Here is a 27002-nt window from a genome sequence, read left to right as displayed (position 1 = left end):
GGACCCATATGGTTTTTCTCTTAGGGACATAGAACCATATAATGGCTGTTCATTTAAAGTAAATACCAAGTGTTGAAGAACAGTGCCCAACACTGCTCGGTGTTATCCCCAAGCTGTGCATTTCAGAGTCCATTCCAATGTTCCCCTAGTCTGACAGCTTCTGCATGTTAAGTATATGGTAGGAGCAGTGACTCCCAAGGTCATGTGACCTGAGCAGTGAGGCTGCTCTTACTGCAGTCTGAACCTCCTGCAGAGTCTTTGCTTGCCCTGTGCCCCACACACAACTGTGGTTGGAAGTCAAGCCATAGTGTACTGACAGGGCTAAGATTTTATAAATTTTCTACTGCAGTGTGAACACATACTAAAAAACTGCAGAAATTACAAGTGAACTACTTGATAAGTTTTCATAAAGTAAACACACCCAAATACAGCCAAGATTTTGAACAATGATTCTCTAAAAATAATTTGTTAGTTTCATAAACTAATAATGACTGAACCCCAACATTGCCTGGATTTGAAAAATTCCTTAGGCCTTTTCATGCCCCAGAAGTGCAGCACTAATTAGAGTATAAGCCTGATATAACCCAGCCATAAATTTGTCCTGTCTCCTAATACAAGATTTATGCATTCCAGTGGATTTATAAATTTTGTTCTCTTCTTTGTATTATAGTGGAAGTCAACATGTACATATTTGATACATATATACATATATTAAAAATTTCCTTTTCTGTCATTTTTTGTAAGGCTAATCTCACTTTCACAGCTCCTCCAGCTCAAAGGATGAGGGAACATATGCTTCCCCATATGCCCAGTGCCGACTCCTCAATGCGTTTATTACTCGGAGCTTAGTGACTGAGGAATGTTTGTAATCTTTTATTTTTCCTTATAGTGAGTCATTCTACTGTACATTTCAAAATCTGTGATAAGTTGAAAGATCCAAAAATTGAGGTACATTTCAACAAACAGCTTCCCATCTGGTAAATGAGAAGTTTTGTTTATAACCAGGTATTCAAATAAGTGGTATGAAATGACATTCAAATTATTTTGTCTCATTACATGTCTAAAGGACTGAGCAAAAACACAACCCTCCCTCCAATTCACCTCCATACTGCAGCCAGGTCAGGAAACTCATCTGCCTTAAATTCTTCAACAGGTCCAAAGTCCCCACCTTGGCTAATGAGACCCTCTATGAACTGGCCCCTGTCTTCCTTCTTCAAATTGTCTCTCAACAATCCCCTTCCTTTCCTAAACTCCATCAAACTGGATCTTTCAGTTCATTAAATGTATCCTTAAGTCAGCACTCAACTCAAGCAAAATCCGTAGGTAGGAAATGTTAAAAAAAACTAAGTCAATTTTGATACACAGCTTACTACCAACTAGCTGCTTTTCATCTACCAGACCCCAAGCAAGTTTCTTGAAGTCAGCAGTTGGGGTTTAGGATAGAAACAGGGACAGCCATTGTGAGGATCTGCTTCAGTGTTTCAGTCCAAAAGGCTCACCTAGTGGTTTCTTTCTCTGGCACCATGTTTGGATTTTCTGCAAGAGCCAGACCAATCTGGGAATACCCAAAGGAATTCAGAACTGCTGAACTGACAGACCTGTTTCCTCTGGTCTGAGGGTTAAATAATTCCCCGCTTCTCTCTCCACCACCTATCTAGCTAACACTGACTCACCAATTGCCAGGGAGTTTCTCCGTTTTGAGTTATGTTATCAGTCTCACATGGGAAGCCTGTGTTGGTCCAAAGTTCAGGTGATTTTGTGCATCATAAGGTTGTGAGATGTTCCAAATGCCCCAAGCCAAACCAAAGGGGAGATGCTTTTAAATTTCATTTTACATCTTCAGATCCTCTCACTTTTGTTTAAAGCAGCATTTTGGCAAAGCATCCTCTTTTTTATAAGAGTTTATCTACCCATTTATGAGCATATGAGTCAATCAGCTAACATTGACAGAGCCTTAAATGTGCTTAGTTCATTGGTAAGAGCTTTGGGGTGTAAAACAAGTGTGCTCACAAGGCTTGAATCTGAGTGGAGAGATAAAGCTTTAATTGATGAAATAATAAAGTGCTAAAATCTGCATACTTGCCATCAGTTCTTTAATTTAGAGTGAGATAGACTGCTATGGAGAGAAAGTTTTAGTGAAGACTCTACAGAGAAAGTGATATTTTTGTGGCAAATTGAAGGATGCGTAAGATTAAGTATAGGGTCATCTGGAGGTTGCTGCTCAGGTGGCAGCCAAGGTGGACCTGTATGGGCACAAAGGCACAGAGGCAGGAAAGATAATACCAACTAGGCCTATCCCTGCTACCTGTGCTCCAGAAAGCACTGCCTTCCACAGTGGTTCTCAAACCTTAGTGTGCATCAGAATCTCCTGGGGAGGGCTTGTTAAAACACAGATTTCTGGGACCCATTCCCAGAATTTCTGATGGGGTAAGACCTGGGAATTTGCATTTTTAACAAGTTCTCAGGGCTTCCCTGATGGCACAGTGGTTAAGAAGCCGCCTGCCAATGCAGGGCACACGGGTTCAAGCCCTGGTCTGGGAAGATCCCACACGCCACAGAGCAACTAAGCCCGTGTGCCTCAACTACTGAGCCTGCTCTCTAGAGCCCGCGAGCCACAACTACTGAGCCTGCATGCCACAACTACTGAAGCCCGCACTCCTAGAGCCCGTGCTCTGCAACAAGAGAAGCCCCCGCAGTAAGAAGCCCATGCACTGCAACGAAGAGTAGCCCCCACTGATCGCAACTAGAGAAAGCCTGCACGCAGCAACAAAGACCCAAATGCAGCCAAAAATAAATATATAAAATAAATTTATTTAAAAAAACCCAAAAACAAGTTCTCAGGTGATGCTGATGCTGTTGGTCCAGGGCCCAAGCTTTGGAAACCTTTGCTCTAGACTATGATGATGGTTCACCACTCAGTACATTTCATCTGGAAACGATGCTGCAAATCGTCTCTCTCAGTGATACTCTTTGTTCCGCTTTCTTCCACGCTAAAGCATATGGTCTTCTCATTCACACCTTTACATTTCTCAGTCTCATCTTTCCTTCCCAGTGCCACCCTAGTCCCACAACCCTTATCTCCACAATCAGATTGAGTGTGGTCATTTCCTGCCATTTTTTTGTTGTAGTTGTAAGTTGATATCAGATGCTGTGACCTTTAGCCAGTCTAAACCTTGAGACTTTAGAAGGAAAAAGTGAATAATGTTATCAGTGTTCAGTTTCTACCTTATTTCCTTATCTCTTGCAGATTCATTGGTAAATTAATGTGGTGATGTGGGGGACCTGATTTTAATTTTCTATTCAACACTGATTATAATTTCCCAAGTAGAAGCTTATTTGCCTTGGAATTATTTCTCTTTGATAAACTGATTACCCAAGTAGGTAGCAGTGTGACTGTTAGAGTGGTTCTGATAATTGCATGTTGATTTAAGGCTTTACATATTAAATAATTAGATTATGGTTGACCTTTGACAGAAGCTTTGAATTCCTTTCATTTTATCAGCAATCACAGTACATGGCAAATTAGTAGCCAAAACACATTGTAACTTCTCTCCATGAATAATGAAAGAAGTTAATAGCACATAGTAGGCACTCATGTATTTGTTGAATGAACAAATAAATGCATTAAAAATGCATAAATAATTTTTATTTGCTCCATGAAGCTAAAACAGACATAGTTCCATGAAATATACGCATGGTTATTTTGTATCAGTTTTAAATTTGGCAGGTTACCAAATGTTAATTTGCTTTTAGCTAGTAGAGATTAAATGTAATTCCTTCCCTGAGCAGCCCTAAAGTAAGCAAGCATGAAAGCATTTTCACAGTAATCTGGGAGGAATTGACATTTAAAGGAGTTAGCATTACATCTGTACTTTAAAGCTATTAATTTCATAGATAAATTAACTTCATTACTCCATCTTTATCTTGCATTTTGAAAGGACTCCATCAGCTGGACGATTGACAGCCGAGGGTCAGTTGAAACTGCTGTTATCCCAGCCAGGCTGTAATTGGAACCTGCTTCTGGAAACCCTACTGCATCATGATGGTCTTTTACTGAGAATCTTGCTAAAGAGCTCAAGTGAGTATTTGTAGTTATGAGAATGTCCTGAAAAAACCCAGTCATTGCTCAAGTTGAATGGAATTTTTTTCCTACTTGAATGTTGGCAGAGGGATGAAACCAACTGCATTATATCAATAGCCAGTGGGGTTAGCAGCAGGCAAAATATTGAGTAACTTTATAAACCTATTGGAAAGATTTTTTTCAGGGATTCTGAATGAGGGCAAAAAATATTTTTATATAATACTGTCCTATCATAAACTATCATAATATAGAAATATATCAATATATAGGGTTTGAAATGCCTAAGAATATTATGGGAACACAGTTATATGTCCAAAACAGAAGAGAGAGAGAGAGCGAGAGAGAGAGAAAGGGAGAGAGAGATTGCTTTAGAGCCACATTAGACATTTCAGTGGATCATGAAGAATGCTTATATAACTTATGAACAAGCAAGCATGGCTTACAGCCATATCACTGAGGCATGGAGAAGTAATCATGAGAAAATTATGAATGGAAATTGAGGAGTAATAGAGGACCATACTTCTCTTAATTAGACTTTCTTTCTTCCCCTGTAAGTACTATTTTAGAAAATGGTAAGTAATGTTATGCCAGTCTCATAGTATATCCTACTGCTCTCCTGCTACATCTATAAAGAGTTTTCTAACCATCTTCACATACCCCTACACATTTCTTCTGTTCTATACTATACGTGTAGCCAGATTAATTTTTATCAATCACTAGTTTCAGTATAGTTTTCTCTAATCAAAATCTTTTTTCTCTACTTCCCCATCAACCTACAGGAACAAATCCCTGTCCTTTGGCCATTCAAATATGGCCCCAGACTAGTTTTGTAAGCTTTTTCCCCACTATTCTCTTGTGTATGTGTGCGCACGCACGCGCAATCACACACAAACACACATACACACCCATTTCAGCCATTGTCCCCAAAGCCCCAGGCACATGCTCCTTCCACACCTTGGCTCACCCATTTTTCCTCCTTGAAAGACCCTCCATAGACAACCCAGCCTCCACCAATGGGCAAAGGCCACTGATGTTCCAGATCTCTGAACACTGTAGCTCACACTGATGTCTCCCTCCCTCCCCTGAACTTCACAGTGTCTGTTATGGTGGCTGCTGCCCTTAGCTTACTCTGCCTTGTATTGTTATTATATTTGTATATGAATGAGGCAAATGTTACCAGGCCCAACCAGCCTGTTGGTATACAGATGAGGTTCATAGCATTCCCAGTCCAGATTGTTCCAGTCATGTCTGGAATTTTTGGTTTCTCAGATCTGCTCATGACCAGTTCCCCATATTCTTCTCTTCTGTACACCCTGATGTTTGCTTCCCAAAAGCCACTTAGGGGAAGTGCCTCACTACTGAGCCCTTTGCTTCTCTCCTGGTGCTCTCAAATTCATAAAATCTTGTGGTTCCAAAGGTCACTACAACTCCTCCAGTGTCACTGTGTTCCAAGGAGAAGTTCAGAGGTTACCTCTCCTCGAAACCCTGAATCTGTCTTTATTCTCTTAGCCCCCAAGCCGTACTCTGTGGGCCTTAAATCTTACAGAGTTGAACTGAAAACATTATCTTTACCTTCAATATCTATAACTCCACTCTCCTAAAGGGAAAACAGGTGCTAGGGAAACTAATTGCTCAAGTAGCCAACATATATTGTTTACTTATTAGTTGTCAGGCACTGTGATTCTTAAAACCTTATAAAGTAAATACAATTATTTTCATCATGTTAAAAATAACATTAGAGTTTAAGATAATGTTATTTTCCAAGAGACAGATGTAGCTGATAAATGGTGGGTAACCCAGGATTCTGAACCCAGCTGGAGCTTTCTTTCCCTTACCCTTCTATACAAATACTCTTGCAAATTAAATCCTGGAATGGACCAGGGGTATCTGCAAAAACTGTAATCTGTCCAGTCTCAGGTTGAATCAACCAGGACACCCCAGTGCACATGCATTTAACTGTTCTTTCCAGCTATTAGTGGAAATTAGTGTTGATCATAGATTTTTATTTTCATATTCCTCCTCAAGCTAACACAGTGCTTTTTACAGAAAAAGTCCAGTGATTGGCCAGTGATCCATTAGAATATAAAATATGGAGCTTCCATTAAACTTTATAATCTGAGCTTTCAGGCAAGGTGACTACACAACACAGATAGTATCTGACATGACTGGAGAGTTACTCTAATATAACTCATGAAACTCATGGGCATGGTCCCAGAAGAGAAATGGTTTCCTCTTGATAAAGTTATATAGAACAGCCTGGAAAAACAATTGTGATCAAACATTGGACTATACTGATATAGCCACTAAGTACAGGAATAGCAACTGTGGTTAAATGAATATTTAACCATGTTTTCTTACAAAAAAATTCCACATTTACTTACCAAAAATATTACATCTACCTTTTGTACATATAACGTGATATTGTTTTTGAGGGACTTACAGGTTACTAAAGGTACTATATTGTATCTCCTTCAGTTCTGGTTCTTACGGAATACAGAAGTGTATTTACCCAACCTGCTCAAATATCTATCAGTTTTTGCAAAGGTTGTTAGGTGTTTGATCAGGGTTACATAACTGCCGTGGTATTGTCTTGTATTGAATTTTATTAGCTACTTCAAATATTGTAAGGATGAAGTGACAGAATTTACTAATCGATTGATTGACTGACTGACTTATTAAGCTGCAGTAGAAACCTGTCACTTTAATTTAGAAACAGTATATTCAGGGAATCTTATTAACTAGACTAAGATGGAAATTATTATGCACCTAAAAATACATATATTTATATAGTAATATTTTTTCAGAGATTTTGTTTTCATTGAACACCATTTGGTAATTTAGAAGTTTGATCATATTTTTAGGAAAGCAAAATTTTAGAGTAAAATATGCTGATTAGGTGTTTCAAGCATCATAACTATTGGGCTTTTTATGTGAGAGTTTTCCTTTATAAATAGTGTCTTTTTGGTCTAATTGATAAAATTTAACTTTTGTTAAATTGGCTCAGGAATAAGAATAGAGATTTTAAATACATATTTTTATTTTTATTTATTTATTTATTTGGCTGCATTGAGTCTTATTTGTGGCACATGGAATCTTCGTTGCCGCGTGTAGGATCTTCATTGCAGCATGCAGGCTCTTAGTTGCGGCGTGTGGGCTCTTTAGTTGCGGCATGCATGTGGGATCTAGTTCCTTGAACAGGTATCGAACCCAGGCCCCCTGCATTGGGAGCAGAGTCTTAGCCACTGGACAACCAGGGAAGTCCCTAAATACATATTTTTATTGTACATATTTTAAAACAAGGTCCTCTTCATCCAATAAGCAATTATTAAATTCTGTTAGGTAGAGAATTTTTGATAGACAACCATATATTATAAAGATTAAAATATATGAGGTTTATCTCTTTTATATCTGTAGCTTTTGGTCTTGCTCTATGAAAATGATTTATCAGAATTTCTATTTCTTTTAAAAAGAATCAGCTGAGCCTATATGGAAATAACTTTCTTGTAATATGAGATACAACTTCACTGAAGGTCAGAAAACAGTAAAATTTAGTAAATGAATGAATAGTAAAATTTTAATTTATTCATTAATAATAAAAAAGTCATAGGCTGCAAGCTTCTAGGAAGCTTGGATAAAGTTCAATGGGCATGAGAAGGTAATGTTTGTTGGTTTTATTTTTAAGATGGGCCATCCTAAATTTGAAGAAAAAAAAACCTCTCAAGTACAAATGTTTATAGAAGATTTTAAATTTGTAAGACACTATTTTGGATTAGTGACGTTAAAAACCCAGGGCAATTGTTTTGACATTACCTCACTGAGGCCACATGGCCTTAACCAGTTTCTTGTGGCATCAAAAGAACAAATATTTGGCAATTTCCCAATTGTTAGCAGGTAGCCTTTTCCTGCTAGTGGCATTTGAATGAAGTGTAACTAACTTTCTTTCCTTTGCCCATTGCCTCAAGAATGACTCTCAGTGAAACTTCTTGGCTTCTGGTGATATTCAGTAATAACATAATAACCACAACCAACTAGCAAACACATAATATTTAACATGTTCTAGACACGGCTTCTAAGTCTTTAAATGTGTTCACTCACTGAATCCTCAAAACAAACTCTGTGTGGTAGGTACAATTATCATCTCCATTTTACAGATGAGGAAAGTGAGACACAGAGAAATCAAGTCGTTTGTCCAAGTCAACAGCTAATAATCAGCAAAGCAGGATTTGATTCAGACAGCCGGTGTGCAGGGACTGTGCTTTCACCCACCACACTTGTACGGCATCCTGGCAGAGCCACAGAAAGTTTACAAAATTGCAGGGTTGCACAATTTATGAGAACTATCAGGAACCTCTATCATGGATAATTTTGCTAGTACAATCTGTACTTTTCAACCTTGTAACAAAGTGCCAAAAGATAGTCAAGAAACTGACCTACAGAAAATTCTAAATAAATGGCTGCCACCACTACAAAGGCTTGGTTGACTTAAAATAAATTAATCAATGCAAATTCTCTGACTTTATGGTTAATGTTTTCTTGATCTTTTGGGTAATGAGGAATATTGTGGCAGAAGCTTGGTGTTTTATTGTACATTATGTGTGTGTGAGTTTCATTTTATAAGTATTTATGACCAAAGTGCTGCTTCATGACTGTCTTGAAGGAAGTGACCAAAAGTAAAAATATGCTCCCTCTTGGTACCCTTAGTGCACCTAACTTCAATGTCTTTGGCTGCTTTCACTAGTGACAACATCTGTATTCTTACTTGTTCAGTATTTGTTTCTCTGCTGGATTTGTACCCTGTTCTTACCGAGAACAGTAGAATCGTATTTGTGTGTTCTTGCCTTAGTCTTTCCAGCCAAGGATCCTATCCGCGAATGATGACAGACTAGCCTAGAATATCAGTGGTCTCCATAGAATTATTACAGTCCCAGAAACAGTTATCATCTAGGGTCTGTGCTGAGTCTCCATGAGGGTAGGGTGGTTGTAGGGTATGATTATGTAAAGCAAGGCTTCCGGACTTTACAGTGCAAAAACATTATCTGGGGAGCTGGTTAAAACTGCAGATTCTGATTCAGTAGGTCTTGGGTGGGACCTGAGATTCTGCATTTCTAACAAGCTCCCAGGGAATGCTGCTCCTGATGCTGCTATCCCCTGGACCACCTTTTGAGTGACAAGGCCATTGAACAAGGTATCTGTTACTATAGATGGCAAAAAATTGGGGTATGTGATTTGTCTTTTCAATGTATTATGCTTTTAAAGAGACATAATTTTTTTTTTTCCCCCTCCGGTACGCGGGCCTCACACTGTTGTGGCCTCTCCCGTTGCGGAGCACAGGCTTCGGACGCGCAGGCTCAGCGGCCATGGCTCACTGGTCCAGCCGCTCCGCGGCATGCGGGATCTTCCCGGACCGGGGCACGAACCCATGTCCCCTGCATCGGCAGGCGGACTCTCAACCACTGCGCCACCAGGGAAGCCCTAAAAAGACACAATTTACTTAAGATTATTTATAATCCGTTTTGTCAGAACGTTCACAGAAGTCAGAAATCTTGGTCTTATTCAAATACAGAACTGATTATGTCACTCCCCTGCTAAAAACCTTTAGTGGCTGCCCACTACTTATAGAGTACAGACCCTAATCCTTAAGACACAAGCAATGTCCATTGTGCTCTGGCAATGGCTGACTTGTCCAGCATCGGGTCCATGCAAGCTTAACATGCATATTCTGGTCTAGGTTGTGCATCTTAGATTTGTATATTTATAATAGCAATGTCCCTGTAGAAGTATCTTGAGAAAAGAGGCAGATGCTCCAACACCAGTGACCTTTCAATTAATTGGCCCAAATTCCACGTTCTTTCCTGTTACAGAACCCTTGAAATGTTATTTTTTTGAGCCTAGAATCTTCTTCCTTTTCATTTTCCTGGCAACTGATAATCATCTTTTAGCTTCAGTATTACTTCCTAGGAAGTCATCTTTGATCATCCCATAACGTCCCACCATAATTCCTTTCGTAACACTCGTCACAATTTTAAGTGAAAGGTTAAATGACATAATTGAGTATTTAATCCCTGTGTCAGCCATTGCAAGCTCCAGAAGGGCAGGGGACAGCTCATCATTTTTCCCCAGTACTTGGCTTAGTTCTCGACACTTGAGACTGGTACTGATCACAGAGAAGGGGCATAAAAAGTATTTGTGAATGAATGAAATTTCCAGGAAAAAATTCTACTTCACTCATTAGTGTTGTGATCTGTCTAAACTTCAGTCTCCCCATTTCTAAATTAGGGTACTAATAATGACCTTACGTGTTTATTTTGAGGTTTAAAAAAGTAAATAGGGACTGCCCTGGTGGCGCAGTGGATAAGACTTCACGCTCCCAATGCAGAGGGCCCGTGTTCAATACCTGAACTAGATCCCACACGCATGCCACAACTAAGAGTTCACATGCTGCAACTAAGGAACCCACCTGCCACAACTAAGACCCAGCACAACCAAATAAATAAATTAAAAAAAAACCTAATTAAAAAAAGTAAATAAACATAAAGCACCATTTTTTGAAACTTAGTAGATACTTAATTTCTATTAGATTCTTTTCTTCTTTTACACTGTCTGGAAAAATATGCTTGATATATTTTTCTTCTCTCATCGCTCCTCCTGTGCTTTCCATGCAATGGTCTCTCCCTCAGCTTCTCAGTAACTCTCCCCTCCATCCAAGCATAAATTTGTCTCCAGGAGGTGGGTTTCTCCTTTGACATCTTTGGCCTGAAAAGATGTTGCCTTAGCAGCTCTGATGGGTGTGAAGATGAGAACTGGACCAAATAAATATTCCCAAGTTTTATATATTATAGCACTTCTTGAGAACCTTTGTATATAGCTTGAGAGATTGGTAATAAGAATTTAGCTATGATGCTTCACCTACACAGAATCAGATCTAATTTGGCTTGACAGTAGCTGAAATTTTTATATTCTATCTCTTCCTGGCACCTAGAAAATGTCTAATATATCTATAGGAACATGTTTCTTCTTCAGTAGTTCATGTGCTTCTAGTGTTAGCATGTAAATGATTTGGCATTATGTTACGAGTGATACTATTATCATGAATTTATGTAGCATCTTTTCCCCAACAACTCAAAGTGATTTAACATATTATTTCATTTCTGACCCTTGGATCATTAGGACTTTTGCAAATGAGGAAACTTAGATACAGAGAAATTGAGCAAATTGCGTACTTGGTGTTTAAGTGGTCCTTGTTAGAAGAATGAAGAGCTATTATTTCATGAAAGTATATCTATTGTTTTTAAATAAATTCTAAAATGAAAACATGAGACTTTGTGGAGACATTTATTCCTAGAAATAAGAAATAATATCCTTCTGAATTAATTTCTAAAAATGTTGGGTGACGATTTTATAAACACATTCTCTATTCAACTAATATTTAATGGGCATCAACTAGGTACAAGACACTGTTCTCAGCTGGAGATATAGTGGTAAGCATGACACCATATTGCCTTCATATTCTGGGGGATTCATTGCTGGGGAAACATGGGGAGGACAGACCTTATAAAGTTAAAAATATATATAAAAATTAGATAAGTTCAGTTGCTAATAAGTACCATGAGGTGCTTTTCTAAAACAGAGTGACTGATAAGAGAGTGATGGATTGGGTGATGAAGAAATGCTGCTTGAAGAGCTAACACCTACTTTTGCTTGTGAGTTATTTGGGCATAGACGGAAGATGTCCTTAGGTAGTATTAGATGTTTGGAATATATGTATGCTTTCTCCCAGTATTCTAGAATAGAAGTCAGCAAACATTTTCTATAGAGGGCCAGATGGACTACAGATAGAGGGCTTTGTAGGCCACACAGTCTCTGTCACAACTACCAACCTCTACCATTATAGCAGGTACAGACGATACATAAGCAAATCACATGGCTGTGCAGGGGAGGAAAAAGTTTTCCTCAGCTTTCTTACGGTCACTGGCTGGGTTTGAAAATTAAACTGACAAAGATAGAGTAACAGGATAAAAACATACAAATTTATTTAATATAAGTTCTACATGACACAAGAGACTTCATAAGGAAATGAAGATCCAAAGAAACAGAAAATATCTTTATGCTAGGTTTAATGAAGAATGGACAGTTGTGGAGAAATATGATAGGTCAAGGAGTATGATGTTAAGTGTAACAAATTGGGGGAAACTTAGCAAGGTTTATTTGCTAGGATTCTTCTCAGCATCGTTTTGACTTCAGAGATAAGGATGCACCTTTCCTCCTGGTATAGGGCGGGCACCTCTGATGTGAGGGTTTCATGACCTGTTTCAGGGGAGAAGGGCAGGGGGAATTTCAGAGCGACTTTCCTGTTTCTGCTCTTTTCTCAAGCTCCTTCAGCTTAAAATATTAAATATGCCAAGGTGCCATATTTTGGGGTAGCATTCCTGAACCCCATCACCAGTATTCCAATGGAACTTTATTTATGGACACTGAAATTTGAATTTCACATAATTTTTGTTTGTCACAAATCATATTCTACTTTTGATGTTTTTCAGCGATTTGAAAATGTAAAAACCATTCTTAGCTGTGGACCTTACTGAAACAGGCATCAGGCTGGACATGTCTCCTGGGCTATAGTTGCCAACCCTTGGTCTAGAATACTGTGCAGCACCCAAGTGCCCACAGTGGCTTTATCACTTCTCTGCAAGGTGGTCATTTGGCATGAGGACCTGCACATAGACCTAGCATGGTGCTTTTTTCAGAGACCATGGGAGAGAAGTTAAACAGCCCATTCTCTTTAACTTAAGAAGTTAGAGGGACCATTCCTGCTGGACAGATAGGCTTGGTGTCTGCCTTACAGAAGGAATTTCTCTTTGAAATAGCTTTAACTCAGTTTCACATTCTGTGGACTTTGTGCTTATTCAGGAGCACAGATGGAGCTCAAAACTTGCCTCTCACTCCTAGGGCTGCCAGTTGCAGAATTTGGACCAATAGTGCACTTATGCTTAGTGGTCTTTTTTTGGCACAGGCTGCTTCAATGGAGAGTGCCCACTGAAGAGTGAAAAGTGCTAAGATGTTAAGTAAAAACCAGGCCATGCCTTGCTTAAATAAACTGGGTATGTTTAACTTGGAGAAGAAAAGAACTAGAGGAGGCAGGATAGCGATCTTCAAATATGTTAAGTCTTCACTTAAAAAAGAAAAAAATAATAGGCTGTCCAGTTCAACACGTGGATATGCTTGGGAATAAGTTAAAAGGAAATGGATTTTGGCTGTCAGTCTGTCAGTCAAAAACCCTGAATTGTCATCCATAATGATAACTGAGGAAGTGCGCTTCTTTTCTCTATTCACTAGAGACTTGCCCAGATTTCTGTAGTTCTTTCACATAAGTGCTCTCTCTATATTTTTAAAATGCAAAACAGTTTGGTATTTTAGCTGTCCAGCAGAGGGACGGCTGCCTTGAATGGTGGTGGGTATCGCACCCCTGAAAGTATTCAAAAGCAAGCTAGGTCACCATTGTCACGGATGCTGGAAGACGTTTTTATTTATTCAATCAGCAAAGATTTATTCATTTATTGACCAAGTATTTACTGACTTCCCTGTGAGGTGCCTTCCAGCCATATAATCACATTATGTTTCTTAATCAGTTAGAACTTGATATAAATCTGTGGGGTAAGAGTCAAAGTTTTAAAGACCTATTTTGGCCATGCTTTGTTAGTCTTGCCAGTGCCTACTGCTAAAGCAAAATTCCTCTTGCTCCACAAATGATGCTTTTGAATTAAAATTAAATCCAACTTTGGTGACCTGGTTAGTAATTTCTTTTCCAGTTGACAGTCTTCTTATGCAGAATAGCCCTTTGTGCTTCTACCTTGTACCTTTTCCATTTGAACTGCTCACTTTGATTTGCAAATCCAAAGGGCTTAAAGGTAATGTAAGAGACTCTTTGCAAACATGATTCCTAGATTCAGTTTTATTGAATAGTAGTCTTGCTAGACACAATACTAGAAAAGGGTTTCATGGTCAAAAATACTTAGAAACACTATGTGTATACTAAAATACCTTCGTAGAGAGTCACAGAGCTCATGAATAAAGGCTGTGAAAAATCCTGCAGAAAACAAAAGTGTTTACTATTGTTGGAGCCAGCACTTCCAGGACATATGTGCTACCCATTAACATCCCACGAAACACACTTTGGAAAATCTTGCCTTCTAAAAAGCATGAGGAAGAATCCTAGTAGATACAGGTCCGTACAGCCAGAACTGTTTCAAAGAGGTTTGCCTATCTATGTTTACTAATATGTAAATAACACAAAATAATTTTTCAACATACAGAATTGCCTGTGTATGCCATGTACTGATGATCGGTTTTCAAGGAACTAGAATCAATTGCTCAGTTATTAATCTTTATTGAATGTAGCTATTTTCTCGATTATTCATAAAATGCTTTTTTTCTTCTTTATTCATTAAATGCTTTTTTTTCTCCTTTATTCATTAAGGATAAGCCTCTTTAAGATTTAGTTTCTTCATTTGCCAACCCCAGTTCTAGATGATAGAAGAGAGAGAGCTATAGAAAAGACAGCTCACAAGGCCCCCTGAAACCAAGAAAGCATGGCTATAAGGAAGTCAAGAGAGAAGAGAGTTTTCAAGGAGTAGGTGAAAAGAAAGGAAGCAATGGATATGAGGAGGATGAGGTTTGCAGGGGAAAATGACATTTGAATATTATGACTAGAAGGTAAATGTCATTCTAAAAAAAAAAAAAAAAAACAATTACTAGATGGACCAAAACCCAACAAAACTACTCAAGAGATTTATTTCTTTCTCCCTTCCTCCCTTCCTTCTTTCTTTAGTATTCAAACATTAGTTAAGCGTGTAGCAGTGTTCCAGGTGCTGTGGGAAGATACCTAAAGACAAGATGCACATTCATAGAAAGTCCACTAAGGAAACAGTACTAGAGAGGTAATGAGGTCATATATGTGAAATTGTAGAAAGCTACATGAAATTGAGGTATTTTGTATGAAGACAATCAATTACCACATACCAAATACCTGGTGTAGACTGAGTACTTTGCATTCAGAGGTTATTAACAATAAAATGTCAAAGCAGCCTTTGAGAAATTTGAGATTATATTTTAATGCAAACAGCACAGGCAAATTCTTACTGCCTCTGTGATCTTGGGGCAAGTTACTTAATTTTTCTCAATTTCACTTATTCATCTGTAAAGCTGGGATAACCGGCACCCATTCTGTAGAGTGTTAGGAGGATGAAATTACACTTAATGCAGCTCATGTGATGTTCAGCATAGTGTAATTTGTGGGTAGTAACTTTGTTTTTACAGAGTCGGTATAAATATCAATTCATGAACTCAGATATGCAAGGAATATCTAAGTCGCTTACTGTATTCAAATCAATTTTAAGAGGATTCTGAGCGTCTCCTGCCTGGCTGGTAGGACATTTAACTGTAGCTATTCTTAGAGTTCCCACCCTTACCCTGGGGTCGTGCAGAAGTCCCTGTGAGACTGTTTTGATCATCAGTTATCTGGTCACCCTAGTTACTGTAGAAATACCCTTATCCCTGTCCAAACGCTCCTGCCAAGCACAGCAGCCAGGCGTGGCTTGTAACCTTTGAGACTGAGAACCTGTGTCAAGGATCCAGCTTCCCTCCGTGCCTCACCCAGACAAGCCTCCCTGAGCTCTGCCTTCCAGCAAAGCCCTTGCAACCCCCAGATGTCTCTCTCCAGTCCCAGAGGTCTCCTCTCTCTGAGCCCTCATGACCCTTGCCTCTGTCCGCCTGCCAGACACATATGATTCCACTTTGGTATCATAGTACCAATATTGGTACCAATATATAGTACCAGTATTTTTTGGCCTTAAAAAATGGCTATTTCATTTAGTTCAAACTAATAACTATTCAATGGATTTAGCTTTTTTTTTTTTTTTTTTTTTAAGTCTGGGTGGGCAACTGACTTCAGTCTATTTGTTGCTTTTCAAATAGCAAAAATCCCTGAGGCAGGTAAACAGACTACTTTTTTCGAAGCAAGGGAAAATAGAAATAAAAAATATACATTGAAGTATTTTGACACATTTATATGGTAATAACAACAATGTTAATGCTAATAAAACTCATTATTTTTATTATAATATTCCTCATACCATCCCCCTTTCTCCATCTGTATTGTCAGTGCATGATTCATGGGGCCTTAGATTATTCAGGCTGTGTTGATTGTCTAGCTTTATCTCTCCCTCCTGCATACCATTCACACTTCAGCCATGCCACCCTACCAGCAGCAACCTGTCTTCTCACCATTGGACCAACTCTTCTGTCTTCCTGGAAAGCACCTTTCCCACCTCAACCTTGTCGTGACAGTAGATTTCTACTCCTCCTTAAAGACTTCGCTGAGACAGGGTCTTCTCTCAGAGAGAAGATGTCTTCTCTGCATTCCTATCCCCAAATTTAAAACATCATCCTCTATATTTTCATAGTACCTTATACTTAAGGCACTTAGACTTAAGGTGATCAAATAATTCGTCATTTAAACTGGGACCCAGTTTAAGAGTGAAAGAGGATGCTGCTACTAATTACACCAGAACAACAGACATAAACCAGGACTGCCTGAGGCAAACCAGGATGTACTGTAACCCTACTTATCTTTACATTGCTGTAATGATTGTTTACATGTCTATCATTCCCACCCCACCCCCCAAACACACACACACACACACACACACACACACACACACACACAGAGGCAGTGAATCCCTGGAAGGTGTAGGCCTTAGCATCTAATATGACTGCTGACATAGTAATTGCCTGATTAAATCTTGGGAATTTTATTGGAGCAGAACATTCTAGACTAGTGAAGTGGTTGAGACAAACAAAAGGCGATAGGAGGGAACATGTGCAAGGAAAACAAGTACACCAGTTTGGGAGGAGCAGATGACTGCGGATTGAAACATAATTTGGGAAAAGATTGTGGAAACTCTTGATTTTCAGGTTCAGGAATTTCTAACAAAGTGTAGGAGCAGGGGAAGGTTTAAACATGGGGCGATGACATGAAGGATAACTGATAGTTGAATGTAAGCTGAATTAGAGGGAGGGAAACGCAGAGAGGACTGAGGAGACTATTTGGATAAAAAAGATGAAATTATGAATGCCTGGACTAGGACTCTTTGTCATTTAACCTTTTGTGCTTGATGAAAACTTAGGACCCTTTAGATTGCACGTGACAGAAACCCAAATTAACCTGGTTTAACCAAAAAGGGAAATTTATCAGCTCAGCTAACATAAGTATACAGGCATTACTGGATCCAGGTTCTCACACAGTGTCATCCCGTCAGGACTGTTCTCTCCATCTCTTGGTTCTACTTACCTTATCGACTTCCTTCTCAATGGAGTTCTCCCCACAATGGACATCAGTAGCTTCCAGCCTACTTTCTACCAGCTTAGCAACCCCAGTACAAAGAGAACATCACTTTACCAATAGTTCAGCAAAAATCCTGCAGAAGGCTCTCTAGATCATGAAAATCAAATCACAGAAATAAAATTATCAAGAAGAACCATAGAAGCGATGAGCTTCCAAATTAGCAAGAAAAGGAAATGTACTCATTCCAAAATGATCTAGGTTATATTTTTTCAATATATTTAAAATATAAGAAACTTTATGAGAGTCATTATCTTTAATTCAATCAATATTTTTACATATTATGATACTGGACATATCATGCTAATTATCTAGACAAAATCAAAATTAGTTCACCTTTTCAGTCCTACCTGTAGATGCAACAGTATAGGAACTGATCTTTGAAGAAGTCATAATGGAGCCAGAGGAGGACGGAAAAGAGTGATTAAAATGGCTCTGTCTTTGTGAGAATTCCTATTAGGTTTTGTTGAGAAACCAGCTGATAAACCTCTTCATTCTGAAATAGCAGGATCTATGTGTCTGAGAAACACATAAATTTATTTGTAGAATTGATAGCATAATACTGAGAACACTATAAATGTGAATTTCCTATGAAATTTATGTTCTGAATAAAGGGTATAATAATGTTCAGAACACAAATCCCAAACAGAGATACAAAGATTCATCTAGTTTTAAGTAGATTTTCAATAACAAGAGGGTGCATATAGAATAACTCTATTTGGTGTTCAAGTTATACATACATATACTTACATATACATATATGTATACATATAAAAAAATATATATTTGTGTATATTTGTATATAATATGAATGAAATACTGCACCGAATATAGTAGCTATCACTGATTGGTAGGATTTGGTACAATTTTAGTTTTCTTAGTTTCTTAGTCTGAATTTTTTACAGTTTCTAGAATGAATGCATGTTACTTTTAAATGAGAAAAGAAATCAAAAAAGTTTCTTTAAGAGGAAAAAGAATTCTGACATAAAGGGAAACTAGCACTGCCCTTTGAAGTGATGTCATGTTGTCCTTCTCACAACTTTTTCCCCCACAAATATCTAGGATTATCTCAGAAATTATATTGAGTTTGATGAACCATTGACCTGAAAGACAGTGGCATTTCTCTTATTATGTAAATATTAATCAAATACATGTTTACAATATTATGCTAGAGTAAGTGATGAGAATGTAATCATATTCATTGATACCTACCTTACTAAACCATTTTTATTCCTTTTAAGAACGCACCTTTCAAGAACAGGGTTCTGATACAGAAAGTAATGTGAACCAAGGATCCAGCTTGATAGAAGCTATCTTTAAAGTATTGTACCACTGCAATTTTTCTCCACAAACATTTGGAAATGTTTTTGTGAGTTACATGGAAGAAGAACATTTATGGGACTTTTTATATAACATTCCAGGTATGAGAAATTTTCTATTTGTACAAGAAGTGTTTTATAGATACTTAAATATATCTTTAAAGATGTTTTAAAATTTTTATTAATGTCAGTTTTGCTGAATCTGTTATTTGTAAAGGATTATCTTACATTTTTTCAGTATAAAGTCTTCTTTTGGGACTCATTAACCATTAGTTCCTGTCAAAATTTAATATACTTGGGACAAGGGTGAGGGGAAAGTTGAGGGGGGAAATTATGTAATGCAGATTTCTTTTTTTATTATTAGGTAGTGTTGTCTCATAACAATTTAATATTTACCACAGATTATGTTTTGCTATTGAGCATATAAGAAATTAGTAAGATGTGAAAAATACTTTGTGATTCTTGGGTGCTTTTATTAATAAACAAACTGATGTACAAAACTGCTGGCCAATTTTCTTCAAATGTAAAAGGCATTATTATTATGATCATAGTGCATCTCTCTCTACAAGGCAATTATGTCCTATCATTGTTCTGGGTACAGTATGTGTTTTCCCCAGCCGTATTGTTCTTTTGCCCGCAGCTGGAGTGGATATTAATGACAGAACCGGTTCCATATCCGAATAGGAAGTGTTCATGGGTTACCCCACCTTCAGGACTAGGTGTAAACATTCTCACATTGTTTTTTAAAAAAAAATTTTTTAATTTATTTAATTAATTAATTTATTTTTGGCTGTGTTGGGTCTTCGTTGCTGCGCGTGGGCTTTCTCTAGTTGCCGCGAGCGGAGGCTACTCTCCGTTGCAGTGTGCGGGCTTCTCATTGCAGTGGCTTCTCTTGTTGCGGAGCACCGGCTCTAGGCGTGCGGGCTTCAGTAGTTGCGGCATGTGGGCTCAGTAGTTGTGGCTCACGGGCTCTAGAGCACAGGCTCAGTAGTTGTGGCACACGAGCTTAGCTGCTCCGCGGCATGTGGGATCTTCCTGGACCAGGGATCGAACCCGTGTCCCCTGCATTGGCAGGCGGATTCTCAACCACTGCACCACCGGGGAAGCCCTCTCACATTGTTTTATCCTTAATATTCTGCCTTTAAATCTCTATACTTAATGTCTTGGGAAAATGAAGGATGAGGACTTAGTGGTTATTCTGTTAGTCCATTAACTATTTAAATCATTTACATTTGGCTTTCAACCTATATGCTTTCTTATACACTTTTTTGGAACCGACCAACCTTTCCTTAAAATATTTACTAGAATCCATATAAAAAATCTAACTGGCTCATATCATGGTTTCCTTCTTCCTGTACTTTTTAACTATCCTCCAGACATGAATACCTTTTAAACTATTTTTAAGTCATTATGTTACATCTTCTCTTGGTCATTATCCCTGCAAAGTAGCAATAGATAACTTTATGTAATGATTTCAAAACCTGAATCTATCACTTAAAGACTCTGTAATAATTATCTCCTTTTAAAGTCTTATTTTCTAGTTTTCATGTATTCTCTCACTGTTTCCTTTTAACCCCCAAAATGGTCAGTCTTCTAAGTTTAAAAGACTGCATTATTTCTGATGTAGACTTTATTGAACTGAAAGAAAAACAACCTTGAAAGCCCCCTCCACCCCCTGCTGGTTTTAGTTGTTTCTGGCCAGGGTAAGAGCCGAATTCTCTCACAAGATTATAAAGAATTGGTGACCCACATGCTTCAACCATTATTTATCTTTCAGTTCTTGAGTTCTTGAACCATCTGTCACTCAGCACAGAACTGTACTGAAAATGACTTAGAAGAGATCAATGGGTTTCAGGTGGTGGCCTGAGAAAGCAAAACTGCTACTTGCTTCTAATTAGTCTTCTCTCCCGTCTACACATTGAACAAACCTGCCTCCCCATGGTCAGACAACTCTCCTGGAACAGGAACAAGTAGTACACATATTCATAGAGCCCGAATTTTGTCGACGGGCTCAAAGGGGCAGAACTTCAAACTGGTGAAACATCCCTGGCCTTTGTACAAGTTGTTTCTCCATCAACATTATATATTCTCTGGAACCGAAGACCTTGCAGTGGTTGTGAGGGACAGTGCCTTTGTGTTTTCTCTCCTATTTAAGTCTTTGCAAAAGTTTTCCTTTTCTTCTGTTACCAATCACAGGTATCTTAAAAATGCTATTAAGATAATAAAATATACTAATTCATAACAAAATTAAGCCCTTTATGGTGGTTTCTGTTTGACTTGAAAATATGACAGGTTTAAACGAAATACAGCTGAGACACATCATAATCCCACAATATTTGCATTTTACCACTAACAGATCTGTGTTTCAGTAAATATAATTACCCAGATCGACTGGAGTACATTATTTAAAAACTGGTGTATTTTCTTCCTCCTGAAACACCTTTCTTCCTCCTGTCTATGGTTTCTGTATAGTTTATCCATAATATATCACAGTCTTATGATTTTAGGGTATAAAGGTGAGGATGAAGTAGGCAGTATCCTCATCTTATTGCTAAGTAAACCAGGGTCAGAAATGTTAAGACTTGCCTAAGATTATCCACTGATTAAACTGCAGATTCAGAACAAAAAAACAGAATTTCTGATCACAGGCCATGTTATTTCTCTTTATTTTTTTCTGTTAGACTAAACTTTTTGAAACATTTGCTTTGTGAACATTTGAATTCCGTAATGAAACACAAAATTTGATTTAATAATTAGAAATCCAACACATAACTCCTTAGAATGAACATAAGCTAGGGGGGAAAACAAGAGTGGAAATATCCATTTAAAAAAAGAATACAAAAGATAGAAATACAAAAAACAATTAAGTTGGGGACCTCATGTGGGCATTTCAAAGGCCGATACACTATAAGTAATAGATTTGGTAGCAACCATTTCAGGCCTGTACTCTCAGAGTAGGTCAGCAATCTTTAGTTGGGCAAATGAAACTATCAAAGCGTAAGTTACTCTGACTGTACTTCAGTCACACTATTCCTTAACTCCCTTTTTCTTTTAAAAGAAATCAATGTGTTTAACACATACTGTGAATTAAACTTTATAAGAAGCTACTAAACTGTTTTTCAAAGTAATCCTGTCTTTTTACATTCCCACCAGTAATGTAAGAGAGTTTGGGTTGCTCTATACCTCATCAACACTTGGAATTGTCTTTTTGCTTTTATTCAGTCTAAGGAGTATGTGCTATTATCTCACTGTGACTTTAATTTACAATTCCTTGGTGATTAATGACATCAAACACCCCTTCATGTTCTTAACAGTCATTTGAAAACAATTCTTTTATAAAATATCTGTTCAAAACTTTTCTTCATTTATTAATTGGATTATTTGTCTTACTGAGTTGTAAAGAGTCCTTTATATATTCTTCATACAAGTTATTTGTCAAGATAATGTATTAAAAAATTTTTCTCCACAGTCTATTGCTTACTTTTTCATTCCCTTAACAAGGTCTTTTGATAGGGAGAAGCTTGCAATTTTGATGAGTCCAACTTAACAGTTTTCTTTATAGTAGTGCTTTTTTGTGTCCTAAGAACTATTTGCTTATCTAAAGAGTGCCAAGATTTCTCCTGTGTTTTCTTCTGGGAATTTTATAGTTCTAGTTTTTAATATTTAATTCTATGATTAATTTCAAGTTGTTGCTTTTTTGTGTGGTGTAAGTGTTGAAATTCGTACTTTTTCATACAAACATGCGATTTTTCCCAGCATCCTTTTTAGAAATCACTGTTCTTTCCCAGTTGAATTACTTCAGTGTTTTTGTCAGAAATCAAATGAACAATTGATCAAATGCATATCTAATTGTGGATCCTCTATTCTAACACTTGGAACTACATGACTATATTATTTGCTTTCTGTTTGTCCCATCTTTATTCCTTTTAACCTTTATTTTGGTCTTCTTTAGATTAACTGAGTATTTTTCAGTATTACATTTTATCTTTGCTAATGGCCTATTAGATATAACTCTATTTATTTTAGTAGTTGTTCCAAGGTTTACATCTTATCATGAATATCTTTAACTCATCACAGTTTACTTTTTTACTATTATACCACTTTTACATCTAATCTAAGAACCTTACACAAGTATATTTCTATTTACTCTCTCCTGTTCTTTATGCTAGTGTTGTCGTGTAATTTCTACTAATGTTATAAACCCCACAATCTATTGGTTTTTTGTTTGTTTGTTTTAGTCAGTTACAGTTTAAAGAAGCTAAAAATGAGAAGAAAGTCTTTCATATTTGTCCATCTATCTACTATTTCTGGTACTCTTCTTTTACTTGTATAGATCTAGGTTTCTGACGGATATCATTTTCTTTCTACCTGAAGTATCAATACTTCCTTTAACATTTCATGTACTACAAATTTTCTGCCATCAATTTATTTTATTTGCATGAAAAAAGGGCTTTGTCTTCATATCTGAAATATTCTTCATCAGACATAGACTTTTGGGTTCAGAGATTTTTTTTTTGTCTTTCGTTTTCCTTTTTCACTCAGCACTTTGAAGACATTATTCTATTTTGTGGCTTGCATTGTTTCTGATGATAAATCAGTATAGGTTTTAAAGTATGTTTCCTTTTATATAATGTGTCTTCTTTTTGTTGTTCATTTTAAGATTTTTCTCTTTATCACTACTTTGCAGCAATTTTATTATGATGTGCTTTGTTTTGGTTTCCTTTGTATTTATTCTTCTTGGGGTTTGTTGAGCTTTTGTATCTGATGATGTTTAGTTTTTATCATATCTGTAAATTTTTCAGCCATTCTCTCTTGGGATATTTTATCTTTTGTCCCCCCTACCACCACTTTTTTTCTGGGATTCTTATTATTAGACCTCTTGGTATTATCCCACATATCACTGAAGCTGTATTCTTTGATTTTGTTCTTGTTCTTGTTTGGTTTTTATTTTTTTGCCTTCTTTCTCTCTGGTTTGGTTTGGACACTTTATATTGTACCTTCAAATTCAAGGATCTTTTCTTCTGCAGTGCATAACTGCTATTAAGACTATCCAGTGAATTTTTTTATTCCAGATATTTTTAATTTCTAGCAATTCCATTTAGTTCCTTTTTATATTTTGTATATCTCTCCTCATTTTAAAATCCTTGCACATATGTATGAAGTCTGTTTTAATTTAAACCCTTGTTTGCTCATTCCATCATTTCTATCATTTTTTTTTCATTTCTATCATTTTTGAGTGTATTTCTATTGGGTGATTTTTCTCCTGATTATGGATCACAGCTTTTTTCTTTTTGTTTTTTTATGTTATGGAAAAAATGCCAGATGTTATGAATATTACATTGTTAAGTGTCTAGATTTTATTTTTGTCCTTTACAGATTTTGTTCTCACTAACAGTTGTGTACTTACAGATTTTCTAATGTTGAAACGGCCTTGCATATCTTAGATAAATCCCACTTGGTCATGGTGTATAATTCTTTTTATGCATCATTAAGTTCAATTGGCTAATACTTTGTTTAGGATTTTTGTATCTATGTTCATGAGATATATTGATCTGTAGCTTTCTTTTTTGGTAATGTCTTTGTCTCGTTGGTATTCAGGTAATGCTGGCTTCAAAATGAGTTAGGAAGTAGTCCCTCTGTTTCTATGTTCTGAAAGAGATTGAAAGGAATTGGTATAATTTCTTTTTTTAAATGTTTGGTAAAATTTCACCAGTGAACCCACCTGGGCCTGGTGCTTTCTGTTTGGGAAGATTATTAGTTATTGATTAAATTTCTTTTATGGATATAGGCCTATTCAGATTGTATATTTCTTTTTTTGTGTGAATTTTGGCAGATTGTGTCTTTCAAGGAATTAGTTCATTTCATTTAGATTATCAAATTTGGGGAGCATAGAGTTGTTCATAGTATTCCTTTACTATCCTTTTAATGTCCATGGGATCTGTAGTGATGCTCCTTCTTTTATTTCTGATATTAGTAGTTTGCATGCTCTCTCTTTATTTCTTAGTTAGCCTGACTAGAGGCTTATTGATTTTATTGATCTTTTCAAAGAACCAGCTTTTAGTTTTGATTTTCTCTATTGATTTCCTGTTTTCAGGTTCATGATTTCTGCTCTAATTCTTATTATTTCTTTTCTTCTGCTTAGCTTGGGTTTAATTTGCTCTTCTTTTTCTAGTTTCCTAAGGGGAAAACTTTGACTCTTGATTTTAGATCTTTCTTCTTTTCTAGTATATGCATTCTGTGCTCTAAATTTCCCTCTAAGCATTTTTGCTACATCTGACAAATTTTACGTTGTGTTTTTATCTTCATTTGGTTCCAAGTATTTTACAGTTTCTCTTGAGATTTCTACTTTTACCCATGTATTATCTAAAAGTATGTTGTTCAATATCCACCTGTTTCGGAGTTTTCCAGTTACCTTTTTGTTATTGATTTGTAGTGTAATTCCATTGTGGTCTGAGAGCAAACATGGTATACTCTATATTTTTTAAAAATTTGTTAAGGTATGTTTTATGGCCCAGAATGTGGTCTATGTTAGTGAATGTTCTCTACAAGCTTGAGAAGACTGTGTATTCTGCTGTTGTTGGATGTAGTCCATAGATGTCAATTATATCCAACTGATTGATGGTGGTATTGAGTTCAGTTATGTCCATAATGATTTTCTACTTTCTGGATCTGTCCATTTCTGATAGAGGATGCTAAAGTCTCCAACAATGATAGCAGGTTCACCTAGTTTTCCTTGTAATTCTATCAGGTTTTGCTTCACATAGTTTGACACTCTGTTGTCAGGTGCATACACATTAAGGATTGGTATGACTTCTTGGAGAACTGACACCTTTATCATTATGTAATGCCCTCCCTTATCTCTAATAACTTTCCTTATTTTGAAGTCTGCTTTGCCTGAAATTAATGTAACTATTCTTGCTTTCTTTTGGTTGGTGTTAGCACGGTACATTTTTCTCCATCTATTTGCTTTTAATCTATATGTGTCTTCATATCTAAAGTTGACTTCTTACAGACAACATATAGTTGGGTCTTGGTTTTTGGTCCCCACTGATCAATCTCTGTCTTTTAATTGGTGCTTTTAGACCATTGACGTTCAAAGTGATTATTCATATAGTTGGATTAATATCTACCATATTTGTTACTGTTTTCTATTTGTTGCCCTTGTTCTTGTTTTTATCTTTCACTATTTTGTTCTGCCTTTGTTGGTTTTAACTGAACATTTTATATGATTCTATTTTCTCACTTTTTTTAGCATATCAGTTATACTTCTTCTTTAACTTTTTTAATGGTTGCCCTAGAGTTTGCACTATATATAGAAAGACAGAGTTTGCAACTAAGTCCACTTTCAGATAACACTATACCATTTCACAGATTGTGTGAGTACATTATACTAACGAAATAATCCTAATTTCTCGCTCCCATCCATGTATCATTTCTGTCATTCATTTCACTATACATAAGCATATATAAGAATGCTGTATACATAAGCACACATAATTAAACACATTGCTGGTATTATTATTTTAAACAAACTGTTTTCTGTTAGATTAGTTATGAATAAGAAAAATAAAAGGTTTTATTTTACCTTCACTTATTCCTCTTCAATGTTCTTCCTTACTTTATGTAGATTTCAGTTTCTGACCTATATTGTTTTCCTGCTACCTAAAGAATTTCTTTTAAAATTTCTTGCAAGTCAGGTTGACCAGCAACAAATTTCTTCAGTTTTTGTTTGTCTTGAGTAAGTCATTATTTCTCTTTCACTTTTGAAGGATAGTCTTGCAGGGTGCAGAATTCTAGATTGATTTTTTTTTTTTTTCTCTCAACACTTTAAATATTTCATTCTACTGTCTTCTTGCTTGTATCGTTTCTAAGAAGTTAAATGTAATTCTTATCTTTCTTCCTCTATAGGTAAGGTGTTTCTATGTTCTGGCTTCTTTCAGGACTTTATCTTTGATTTTCTGTAATTTGAAAATGTTATGCCTAGGTATAGTTTTTTTTGGTTGTTGTTGTTCATTCTTTGTTTGTTTGTTTTTTAGCATTTATTCTGCTTGGTGTTCTCTGAACTTCCTGGATCTGTAGTTCGGTGTTTGACATTAATTTAGGGAAAATGCTCAGTTATTATTGTTTCAATATTTCTTCTGTCCCTTCTGTCTTCTCCTTGTATTCCCTTTACAAGTACGTTACACCTTTATAGTTGTCCCATACT

The 27002-nt window shown here is 36.7% G+C and overlaps 1 protein-coding gene across 7 annotated transcripts in view; it reads left to right on the top strand.

The window, feature by feature from the left end:
- KIAA0825 (KIAA0825 ortholog) overlaps positions 1–27002 on the top strand; it is a 398660-nt gene that overhangs the window by 155293 nt on the left and 216365 nt on the right. For all 7 annotated transcript variants that reach the window (XR_012330774.1, XM_073802294.1, XM_073802293.1 and 4 more), the window contains 2 exons: positions 3939–4078; positions 18719–18898. Coding sequence is in view for 6 of the 7 variants with exons in the window: in XM_073802294.1 (XP_073658395.1) it covers positions 3939–4078; positions 18719–18898 (320 nt within the window). In the remaining variant the exon portion in view is untranslated. The remainder of the gene's footprint in view (positions 1–3938; positions 4079–18718; positions 18899–27002) is intronic.

The sequence above is a fragment of the Tursiops truncatus genome, chromosome 3 (assembly GCF_011762595.2).
Source record: "Tursiops truncatus isolate mTurTru1 chromosome 3, mTurTru1.mat.Y, whole genome shotgun sequence".
Lineage (NCBI taxonomy): Eukaryota > Metazoa > Chordata > Mammalia > Artiodactyla > Delphinidae > Tursiops > Tursiops truncatus.
This window is presented reverse-complemented; position numbering and strand designations above follow the sequence as displayed.